A 12,152-nucleotide genomic window follows, 5' to 3' on the forward strand; every position below is an offset into this window, starting at 1 on the left:
CTTTGGAGTGAAAGATACAACCTCAGTCCTGCTCCATCCATCTTGCTGCACCCCCATAGAGTCAATCAGAAACAAACGCCGACTTCTTGTGAATGACCATAACAAACGCCAATCTCGTTTACCTCCCAACTAACGCTTTGTTTTCCATTCAGATCCTCTGCTTTTTTCTGTCACCCTCACCGTCCCACTGGTGTCCTTTTCATATCTATTGCTAACCAAGTGGACTGGCGCCGTGCCACCGCGGTCCCCATCTCCACCGTTCGTTCGATGCGATGAACCCATCAGAGTCAAACTTGTCCCCAGCTCCCGATGACCCACTTCGGCTTCATCTTGATATGTTTCCAAATTTAATGAAATGATCCCCATTGCCTGTCACCCACCCATCACTACCAAATTTTAAATTTTTAATGCCATCTCTCTCTCTCTCTCTCTCTCTCTCTCCCCTTCCCTCCTTCCCATGTCTCTCTACCAATGCGCGCCCACGAGAAGCACGTTGTCTTCTCTTTTTATTTTTATTTACATCTTTGCTGCCGGTGCTTTGGTCAAACCTATTGGGCCATGGATATCTTCTTCTCCTCTTCTACCCTTTCAGAAAACCTGCTCTCTCTTATCTTTTTAGGCCCGACAGAGGGTCGGAGTAGCCTCTCGTTTGGGCCGAGCTGAGAAAAGCGGCGACGATGAGTTCCCTTCTCCTCCTCCTATTCTTCCTCCTTATTCCGGGCTATTCCGCTCTCCCCTTGTGCACCGATTCCAGTGGGTTTCTTCCTTATTCTTCTTGCTCTTCTATCCTGCTATCTTTTCGTTATTCTCCACTGGGTTTGGAGTGGATGATTAACGGTTTGGTTCCGTTTTTGTTTTGTGTGGGGGGAAAGGGGCGCCGGTGACGCTGAAGAAGCCGCTGAGCTTCTGCTCTTACAATGGGAGCAGCTGCTGCAACGCCACGGATGACTCGGCGCTCGAGAAGCAGTTCAAGTCCCTGAACATCTCGGACTCGGCTTGCGCCGCGGTCGTCAAGTCCATCCTCTGCACGGTAAACTCGGAGTTCTAATTGGATGAAGGCGATTTCTTGACTTTTTGATTGAAATGAACTTGTAGCTAATTTGAATGACTTGTAGCTGCTTTCGTTTTTTGAATTGCTATTTTAAGATGGCTTGGAGTTGTATTAATGGCTGGGTTGATTAACATGGACCTCAGATGAAATAGATGTCTAAAGATTGGGATTCATTCATCAGCTGCATTAATTTATTCTTTGTCATTAAGACAAAGGTCGAGCATTGTTGGACTAAGTTTTTGTACCAACGGAGCATATGTCTTTGCTTTGATTGGTTGGAATTGAGGTGCTGGAGGAAATTTTAGATTATGCAATATTCTTATTATTGTTACTTATGAATCCTGTTTAAAGTTCATTTGTCTTAAATTTCCTTTTGGTAACGAGAGTAAGCAATACCATCACTAACAAATTTTACTGATCTATTTGAATCTACAAGGTCTTCACCTTGCCTACCCATGTCGGACTGTGGTTACATTATTATTGTATTTTCCATCTTACTGTGCTCATGTGTTACTTTCTTTTTCAATGCTGAAATTTGAGATTTTTCTTTATCAAGACAGTCTTTAGTCAGTTTTGTGAGACTCATGAGAAAGAACTCAGATCCGCAAAACATTTAGATCTTTGATGCTGTTATTACTTATATATAGCATTTGCTGACAGATGATGTAAGAAGGGTGAGCATAGTTAGCAGATTTGCCAAACGGTAAATCTAGTACGGTTCAACATTTCTTCAACAATAACATCTGAAACTTAGAAATCTATTTTAAATGCTTTCGAGGCTTATACATAAGAAAGCTAGAGTCCTCTTGCCAAGTTGATAATTTTGAGATTCATTCTGTATTGCATGAAAAGAAATGCAAAAGATGGAGCCAGCTACAAATTCATGTCTCTAATTTTTGCAGGAGGGACAAAAGGTGATATGGAGAATGATGGAGAAGGAAAATCTTAACAAGGTTTATATATATGAATTATAATTTTTTAATATTGTAAACTAAAACATACTAAAAGATGAAAAGGTAACTCATAAGTGATTTACCAATTCTTGATGTCATTCTTGATCTTGTTTGATGTTTATGTTGAAAAGTATAATGCTACTATGATGTTAATGCTTAAATAGACCCTGAAAGGTGGCTCCAACTATGATATATAAGATTGTCTGCTGCCTTAAGTACAATCAAAGGGATAATAGCTTGAGGATGCAAGATAGGTGGTATTTCACTTTTTGTGTGTGTGTGCGCACATGTGTGGGTCTGACTACAGATGCTCCAAGTTTTTTTAAAGAGTCCAAAAACTACAGAAGCCTACTTCTGATGTAACTAGGGTGGGGCTGACTCATTGTTTAAAGAGTCTAAGTTTCCACCATTATTTTAAATCTGAAGTAAAGATGTTTAATAAGTTTCTACATATTTGCATTTATCTGCTTGCTGATAGATGTTCAACACAGATTCTTTGAGCTGGACATGATATTCCCAGTAAAACTGAATTCATCTAGATCCATGGAAGATGTAGTTGTATATCAATTAGTTTTTAAGTTGTTAAGTTAATTTTGTCAATCTGACGTACTCTAATACGTCAGCAATTGTATACCAAACCAACGGTATTTAGTTCCGTGCATCTAATCAATTGGAAGATGTTTATATAGTGATCCCTTTTCTTTTGCAGAAATGCAATCCATTTTCAGCTGAGCTATTCAATATCAAACAAAATCTTCAAGGGGTTCCTGTTTTGTGCAACTCTACTGCTTCAACAAACTCTTCCCAGTCCAAGGAAGCTACAACAGATTTCTGTACACAGGTCTGGGATACTTGCAAAGATGTACCTATATGGAATTCTCCATTTGCTGGACTACCAGTTTCTTCATCCAAACTTACTGATATCTGGCAATCCAAAAATGACTTTTGTACGGCATTTGGAGGATCATCTGGTGATGAGTCAGTATGTTTTGATGGTAAATCAGTTTCATTTAACAGTACAACAAATTCAACCACTCCTAAAGGATTATGTCTTGAGAGAATTGGAAATGGGTCTTACATTGACATGGTAGCTCACCCTGATGGGTCTAATCGTATCTTCTTCGCTACCCAAGCTGGGAAGATATGGTTGGCAACTGTTCCAGAACAAGGATCTGGAGGAACATTGGAAATCGATGAACCAAACCCTTTTCTTGATTTGACCGATGAAGTTCATTTTGATACTCAGGTTGGACTAATGAGTCTGGCATTTCATCCAAACTTTACAACCAATGGGCGTTTTTTTGTTTCATACAATTGTGATAAAGTTCAATCAGCAAGCTGTTCTGGAAGATGTTCATGTAATTCTGATGTGGGCTGTGACCCCTCAAAGCTTGGTTCTGACAGTGGTGCCCAACCATGTCAATATCAAAGTGTTGTTGCAGAATATACTGCAAATGGTTCCTCATCAACACCTTCCACGGTAAACAATTATTCCCTGAGGGACCAAGGACTATTAATCTTTCACTGTTATTTATCATTCTTGTAGAAAAAAAATTAGTTTAGAGTTTCCTTTTTTTTCACGTTGTAGGCAACATCTGCCAACCCATCTGAAGTCAGAAGGATTTTTACCATGGGGCTTCCATTTACATCACATCATGGAGGGCAGATCCTTTTTGGACCTGTAGATGGATATTTGTACTTTATGATGGGAGATGGTGGGAATAAAGGTGATCCTTTCAATTTTGCTCAGAACAAAAAATCTTTGCTTGGAAAAATCATGCGGCTTGACGTAAATAACATACCAAGTAAGTCTCTGGACAAAAGTAATATGTGAAGCTTTCCTTTCTCACTCTTTTTATAGCATTTCTAACTGGATGGTTATTACCATGCAGTTAATGCCTTAGTCCCTAGGAGTAAAACCGAGTAAGGCTATGCATTCTTATGGTTTTACTGTTTTGTGTATTTATTATAAACTGCTAAATCAGTCACATATCATGGGGAATCTCCATCGTTGGTATTAGTTTGATCTTTGTGCATACATCAATTCATTTTCCTTTTTCATGGCTTTAATACTTAATCTATTAGTTATTTTTAGTAAATGGAATGGCATGATGAAATTTATGTCAGTCTTCAAGTCTCAAGCAACTCAGTGCCTAAATAACAGTTCTACTGCTAGAAATGGCATTGTTTTTTTTTTGAAAAAAAAAAAAAAAACAAGGAGTTGAATGACTACTTGAAGTAAATGAAAACAATTCCAGATAATGATAAAAGGAGATAAGAACATGACACCCTTATAGACTGACAGCCAAAGGTGGAATATGAGAAAAGTGAGAAGTTTCTACAAAATTACAGCCAAAGCTTTTACATGAGACTATTCATCTTTTTCAGCATATAGGGATGCTTGTTAAGCATGGGATAGTTAAAATCCTTACGGTGGCAGACGGGTATCTTCATCCAAACACTAAAGTAAAAGAAAGAATACCAAGGCTCTCTGCATAGTTAATGAATGAAATGGTGTATGACCATGTTGATTATAATTCTTTGCATACTGTTAGACATAACAGTATCTAGGATGTATTGATCTTGACGGAACAAGAACTCAAAAGTATCTGGCACACCTCTCTAATTTTTAAAATTTTCTCTAATCAGCATTCTTGATTCTTCAGAATGTCTTTAGATTTTTTTCCTGCTATGTTCACAATTGTACATTTGAGGTGCCTAAGAGATATGTTTTTACTCTTCCAAGGTTTATAGTTTGTTACTAACCTTGGCATGGTCTCACAAGTACGACATTTTCAGTCTCTAGAGTTGTTGATATGAGTGCCCCTAATACATATCAACTCACTTCTTGTCGCAACATTTCTACCAGTACGTTATGATGTGCAAATGTTAGTTAACATACCAAACTATCAAATTTGAGTTTTTCTGATATTGTCTTTCCATAATATTTTTTAAAAGTTAATTTCTGATTTCTAGTTGAAAGGAACTCATGTTTGCAATTGTATTAATTAAAAAACATAAAACACATGCAAGAGAGGGTTCATCTCTTATGTTATAATTATAAGAATTAAACATGTATCTTACAGACTCAAAATATGACATCTGTATAAACTATAAACTATAAAGCTATGGTTGATTTTGTCAATTGAACTTAGCCATTTGGCACTCTTCTCCTCACCTGAGAGGTGCCAAAGTTCACCTCTGGGTGGCGGCACTCTCCACCATGTCTAGCAAAATAAATAAATAATGAATAAATAAGTTTATGTAAAATAGTTATTCAAACACTCATGTTTTCCCATGCTGAGTTTTCTGCATGCCAGCAATATTTTCACTTGTAGGTTTGTGCATGTGCCTATGCTAATGTTGCCAAATGTAGCTTTTATGACAGATACTTTCCTGACACAAATACAGCCAGGGGTTTAAGCCTGGTACTAGGTCCCATCTCTGTTTGCTCCTTCAGTGGTACCGTACCGGGATGGGATGGTATCGTTGGGATGGATTTGAAATAGTCAATAACAATAAGAATGAAAAGGAAAAAATTAAAAAAAAAATGCATCCCTGTTTGTCCCAAGTGTTAGGATGCAACTGCGACAACTGGGACAGACCTGAACGGTTGGGATATCCCAGTTCAAGAGAGAACTGGTGTCCCACGTATCCCAATCCCATTTTTCTGTCAGAGCGGTACAATACTTAGTTACTGTCCCATTCCGGCAGGACCTAAATCCTTGGAGACAACCCTGTAAATGAAGTCGGAAACCTAGGATCTGATGTAATATTGAATCATCTATTTAAGCTGTGCCTAATGATGATGCCTTTTTCAATGCTTTACATGTGGTAAGAAATTTATTAGCTTCGTAGAGGTAAGATAGGTCAAGTTACGATTCTACACAGGTAAAAATTGCATGTAGTAGGAAGAAATTAGATTATTCAGCATGTTTGAGCTAACTGCTGGTTTTTCAGAAATTCAGCAATATGGCCATGAGGCATGATTATGAAAATTACTCTGATGAAAATGTCAGAAAACTGTTTTTCTGTTTTGGGAACATTTTCTACTGTAAGGTTTCTAATTTTTGCGACTATTCATGAGTGTAGGTCTTTAGGTTCTTTTCTCCTACAAACGTAGTTTATCTCTATAAATGTTTTAGCTTTCATTTAGTATCTTAATCACTTCTCTTGGACTTTAGAAACACAAATTTTGCCCCTCAAGTGGTCAATGAGTCATTGACACCTTGATATAGGTCAGGTGCAATTGTCCTAGTAGATCGACATCATGTTGTTGTGCTAGTGGTGTGCTTCTGTGCGAGTATTAGGAAAATTATATTTTTTAATAAAAAGAAATATTGTACACTTCCGAAAACACACTATCTTCTAGAATCTTTATGACCTAATGTAGTTCTGAAGCTTATGGTTAACAGTTACCTATGCTCCTATACCTTTGGCATTTAATTTTGCATGGAAGCATCATGTACACAAAAGAACGAAGTGATTCAGTTTGTTCTTTCATTGGTACAATGCATGACATGTCTGGCAGAGCAAGGCACAAGGCATGCGCCAACTTAAAAGCTTCTCCACGAGATGCATGTATCCCTCTTACAGTGTTTTTTATAAACCTCTTCGAGGTATGGACTTTGTTGCCCGATTTGGGAGGTTGCTGGAGCAAATGCTGGTGCAGGTGCAGGGAAGTGGATACTTTAGAAATACTTATAGTAAGGAAGGGCTTAAGAAGTAGGTGTGGGTTCAGGATTCTGGGAAGATTTTCAAGTGGTGCATTATCATAGATAGAAGATTTAAACTAGAAGGGTATGCATCAAGTCTAGAGCTGATCAAAACCCAGGCCGGGCCGGACTCTACAGCAGAAATTAGGCCTGATGGCTATGCCCAGACCCGGCCCGGCCCGACTGTCGGACCTAAATTTTTGTCCAGGCCCGACCCAACTTTATAAATCTGGTCCCAGGCCCGACTCGACAGGCCCGACCCGACAGGCCCGATCCGACAAGCCCGATTTTTTCTTTGTTTGAAATCTGAAAATGGGCCAGAATGACCCAATAGCTTAATGGGCTCTCTAAAACTAGATGTATTTTTCTACCTTTATATATAAAACACGGGCCAGGCCAGGCCGAGCCATTTTTAAAAGTTCCCAGGCACGGCTGGGCGGGCCAGAAGGCCCATGATCAGCTCTAATCAAGTCTAATGCCTTGATGAAAATGTGATATGAACTATGCATCTTTTGAACAACTATTGACTAACTAAGAAAACCTCTATGTATCATAGAAATACAGAAGTTAAGGCTATACTGTAGTTGTTAAATATACTTGACCACTGTAATCATTGCATTATGAATGAAGGATGCCTTTCTCAGGATTGCTATGAATAGTGATATCTTTAGAATGTTTCTTATCTCTTAAGAAGATCATATTTTTGAAATTACTTAATGTAACAAAGTATTATTCTCTTTTGATTTTTTTTTTCTTTTTTAAGGACTAAACATGATAGTTGGCCTTCTCACTCACCAAAATATCTTTTCACTTTATTGAGACTGACAGGTCATGTTAAAGGTCTTGCAATACCCCGTTGTTGTTGTTTCTAAAGTTTTTCGGACAACTATTTTTGCTTTATAATATTGAGGTACAATTTATAAAATGTTTTTGAATGTAGAACCTTTAATTGTAAAATTGTTGGTTAGATGCCCCTATTATTGAAGAAATACTGTAAACTGCTTACAGCTGAATAATTACTATCAGAATCGATTTGATTCCTTCTCCTTAACAGTTTGATATATGGTAAATATTTGATTTACCTAATAATTATTGTCCTCATATGCACATTCTTCTATTTGGTATATTAGCATTTCATCTACTCTCTAAGGTGGGAAACTGACGGAGACGTATTGAATTACTACTGTCCAAACTATCCTTTTTAACCTTAAATTTATAATTTTAGGTCAGAAGGAAATAAGTGACCGTGGATTATGGGGAAACTACTCTACTCCAAAGGACAATCCATCCGTCGATGATAGTGAATTGCAGCCTGAGATTTGGGCCTTGGGTCTAAGAAATCCATGGCGCTGTAGTTTTGATTCAGAAAGGCCTTCTTATTTTTTTTGTGCTGATGTCGGGGAGGTATCTTTTATACTACCTTTCTGCATGGTTTAATATTTTTTTTGTCGTATGCAATGTTATCATTATTTTAGCCATTTAAAATAGTGGTGTATGTGTTCTTATGATTTTTTTTTGACATACTAGGTTCTTATGTGGACATTAATAGAGAAGATCATGTGTAGGCAGTAATTCACAATAGGCAGAAAAACGAATGATTCTCTGACACAAAATTGTCTGTGGTAATAACAAAAGAGGTAAAAGAAAATGGTATTCCCAATGAGTAAAGAAAAAATAAAATAAAATAATGTTTCATCGCATCTTATAGAACATGTAGATTCTAGCATACTTAAATTCAAGCTGTAAAACATTGATGAGCAACTGCAAGATTTCGCTGTCTTATTGAAGTTAGGTCCTTATATGTGTTGAGGAAAGTATAACAAAGTACTAGGGGTAATATTGCAAATATATCATCCACAACCAAGGCACCAGCCTGGTATATTTATACATGTACACATGCAATAGGGTCATCAAGGTGGTGAGGATAGAAATAAAAATATAATGTGGTTGATGTTAGATATACGATAATTTTCATGCTCATCCATGTAAATTCCAGTATCTCAACCTTCAAAATAAAGCAGAGTAAATAGCAATCAGATATGAGCAAAAAGTATTGTATGCTGTGCTCATGTGAACCATGGACCTGCACAACACTTGTACCATTAGATATTGTGCTAACACAGCATGCATGCATGGGTACAATATATATTCTACGCCATGCAAAAAAACATACAACTGGCATGCTAGAGTATGCTCTTTTTACATGGCTACTACTCTGTACTGCTTCGTGAGAATGTCCTTCAACAGATTAACATACATTCCCACTAATTTATGTAAGTCTAGTATCACAAAAATCTTGAAAGTAATGACTAAAAATTTTTTAGGAGAGGTTTTTCAATTTTTTGAGGAGATTTTAGAAGAGGGAAAAGATAAGTAGAGTGGTAGATCATTTAACGTGGAAAATTTTACTAAAAGTAGACATATACAATTTGAAAATGTTAAAATTTTATTTACATTTCTAAAACACAACCATAGACCAAATAATCATTAGCTCCATTTCAAATAAACATGCAATATCACCAAATTTTCATGATTCTGTGGTACATCCAAATGTACTTTGATGTCCACATTCCACTTTCATAAATAATGATACAATTTGTGGTCCATATTCCACATTCATAAGGTAATGATGCAATTTGGCATAGACCTCTTTCTAGGTTCAACTTTTCCACTCATCATATCTTAGGTGTGGACCTTAGACTGTTTTCTCTGCAGAAACAACCATTGCTTAGGACCAATTGGTCATTCATAACATTATCATTTCCGTGGAGGGGCATGTTTTTAATACAAGGAATAAAGGAATGCACAGTTTGCTCTGTTATGAGATTACAAGCAGTCTTAAAAAAATTGCCTAAAATTTATGTTTCTCGTCCTATTTTATATATCTTTCATACACATTCTGTGTTATCTTAAAGGACATCCTTTGGTATTCAAGCATTATAGCTTACTGCATCGTTCGTCTACATTATTATACTTAATCGTTTGATATGAAATATGATGGTGCTTCCTTGTCAATATATTTCTTAGATGTAAAATATATATATATGCATCTCCATGTCCAAAGTTGTTTTGCTAAATTATTAGAACCTTCTTCAATAAGTAATGTACATTAAATTCTTTAATCAGTCTAATGAATGCAATTTATATAATCATAGGACACATACGAAGAAGTAGATCTTATCACAAAGGGTGGAAACTATGGATGGCGTGTTTATGAGGGACCCGATCTTTTCCATCCGACATCGACTCCTGGAGGAAATACATCACTTAGCTCTATAAATCCCATCTTCCCTATTATGGGATATACTCACTCAGATATAATTACAAGTGTGGGATCTGCATCGATCATCGGAGGTTATGTCTCCAGATCCATGACAGACCCGTGTATGTATGGAAGGTGAGAGGTGATTTTGAACACATAATACTAGCCTTATTTGGGTTAGTTGACCCACTGTTCTGCCTATGGAATTTCAGGTACTTGTATGCAGACTTGTATGCAATAATCATGTGGGCAGGTACAGAGGTCCCTGAAAGTAGTGGGAATTACAGCAGCGCCAAGCTTCCTTTCAGCTGTGCCAAGGATTCTCCTATTCCCTGTGACTCTGTTGCTGGAAGTCCCCTTCCATCACTGGGCTATATATATTCATTTGGTGCGGATAACAACAAAGATATTTTCTTTTTGACCACAAAGGGAGTCTATAGGGTTGTTCGGCCAAGCCGATGTAATTATGTCTGCTCGAAGGAGACTACAACTGATACTGGGACTCCATCCCCTGGTCCTTCCTCATCTGCATCACGATTGGAGAATCTGCCAGGAAAAACTGTGATGTTTGTGCTTTCACTCTTCTTGCTGCTTCTCAGTTTTAGCTTTTAAGGGACCAGCGAAGGCAGGCTTTCTGCGAACCATCTCATGTAGATGCTATGTATGTGGCTTTTAAATAGCTATGAGATAGGTAGGGCGTACAGGCGAAATTATGTTTTATATATGAACAAATATCACATAGTTTCAGATGACTTCTTGTGGATGGTTTTGCCATTGTAACTCAATGCATTTGTTCATGATAATCTATATGGAACGTTAGCTTCATTTAATCTAAATTCCAGCATGATATGATGAGCTTTTGGGCACCGATAGGGAAGTATGAATTTTTTTTTTTTCCTAATCTTGCTAATCTGCACAGTTTTTTTTGCCTCTCTCTCTCTTTCCAGTAGACGCAAGCATGCACAGGTTGCTAGTGAGTAATAAGCACAGAAGTGCCTGACACTGAGGCCTAAATGGTACTTCCATCATCCTTTGCATCGGAGCACAACTGTTAGAAGCTTATCCATATTGTGAATCTTTTGTGGATCCGAATTTATTGTCTTTCAATATTAAACTTCGCTGGTCTTGCTATCTGCATATACTCATGACACTGCTCACACACACACACACACACACACACACACACACACACACACACACACAGAGGAAGGCCATGAAAAGAATCCAGTTGCCTAGGCTGTAGCACCAATCCATGCCCATCAGTCTTTGGCATCATGGCATGGGGATGTCTCTTGTTCTCTTCAGCTGTATCCAGATCCCAACCAACTTGGGCGCCTTGCTTCATTTTGGCACAGCTCCAGTCTCCACCAGGATTTTTTTTTTAAAAAAAAAAAATTCTGAGTAAAAGAGAGGGAAGCCCATCCTTTTATTATATAAAAAAAAAAAATCAAAAGAATTACACTCAAGAGGCTCCAATAGACTTGACCAAAAAAGCAGAGGGAGAAAGATAGACACACACACAGGCTCCAGTGGAACTGGGAAAGTTTTAACTTGTGCCAAAGATGGTTATGAGTCAAGTATTATTATACACATGCATGGCTCATGCTAACAAAATCAAGCAATGAAGCACAATTTTATTGATTCCAGCAAAAAAAAAAAGCTTTTATCTAGACTCTGATCCCTCCATTGCCGGCCTTTCATGCTTACGCCCCATTGCTCACACCCACCTAATTTGCATCCATACAACCTACTACCTGACCTGGTAATCCTAAACTCAAAACTATTGTTTTTAAAATCTTGCAATTCTCCAAGCTAATTACAACTTATAATATTAATGCCAGGATTAAATTGATTGAAGTTGTACAACAGTCACTTGTCAAAAATTTTAAAATACCGTTCAGGCCGTACGGTAGGTTCCCCAACTTCTGGTCCCCCACGCTTCCAAACCACTGAATCGTCAAGTTACTACTTTCCATGTTGAACCAGTCCATCTCAGTTCTCGAATCATTAAATCCTGGAGGAATGCCAGAGAAATCTAGCTAACTTACAAACCTAACCCAAATCGGCGCCTTCAATTCACAGTAAGTCTGCCATAAAAGCTCACTAAATGTCCCTGCCCCCCTTCCATCTTCAGTCCTCCCATCTCTATTAAACCGTGGCTCCTCCCAAGA

The 12,152-nt window shown here is 37.8% G+C and overlaps 1 protein-coding gene across 1 annotated transcript; it reads left to right on the plus strand.

Moving 5' to 3' along the window:
• The first annotated feature begins 503 nt into the window (after positions 1-503).
• On the plus strand, positions 504-10,811 carry LOC103720676 (HIPL1 protein). Its single transcript, XM_008810503.4, has 7 exons — positions 504-753; positions 873-1,030; positions 2,714-3,484; positions 3,593-3,809; positions 7,945-8,123; positions 9,875-10,116; positions 10,194-10,811. Exons 1-7 carry the CDS (start codon positions 678-680, stop codon positions 10,591-10,593), a joined length of 2,043 nt encoding a protein of 680 aa, XP_008808725.2. The 5' UTR covers positions 504-677; the 3' UTR covers positions 10,594-10,811.
• The last annotated feature ends 1,341 nt before the right edge of the window (positions 10,812-12,152 follow it).

Source organism: Phoenix dactylifera, unplaced genomic scaffold (assembly GCF_009389715.1).
Source record: "Phoenix dactylifera cultivar Barhee BC4 unplaced genomic scaffold, palm_55x_up_171113_PBpolish2nd_filt_p 000706F, whole genome shotgun sequence".
NCBI lineage: Eukaryota > Viridiplantae > Streptophyta > Magnoliopsida > Arecales > Arecaceae > Phoenix > Phoenix dactylifera.

Excerpts from the sequence above, each read along its gene's own strand:
- LOC103720676 (XM_008810503.4), top strand. The coding sequence starts at position 678 with ATGAGTTCCCTTCTCCTCCTCCTATTCTTCCTCCTTATTCCGGGCTAT. Across the intron at positions 8,124-9,874 it reads TTTGTGCTGATGTCGGGGAG|GACACATACGAAGAAGTAGA; the intron begins GTATCTTTTATA and ends ATATAATCATAG. Across the intron at positions 10,117-10,193 it reads GACCCGTGTATGTATGGAAG|GTACTTGTATGCAGACTTGT; the intron begins GTGAGAGGTGAT and ends ATGGAATTTCAG.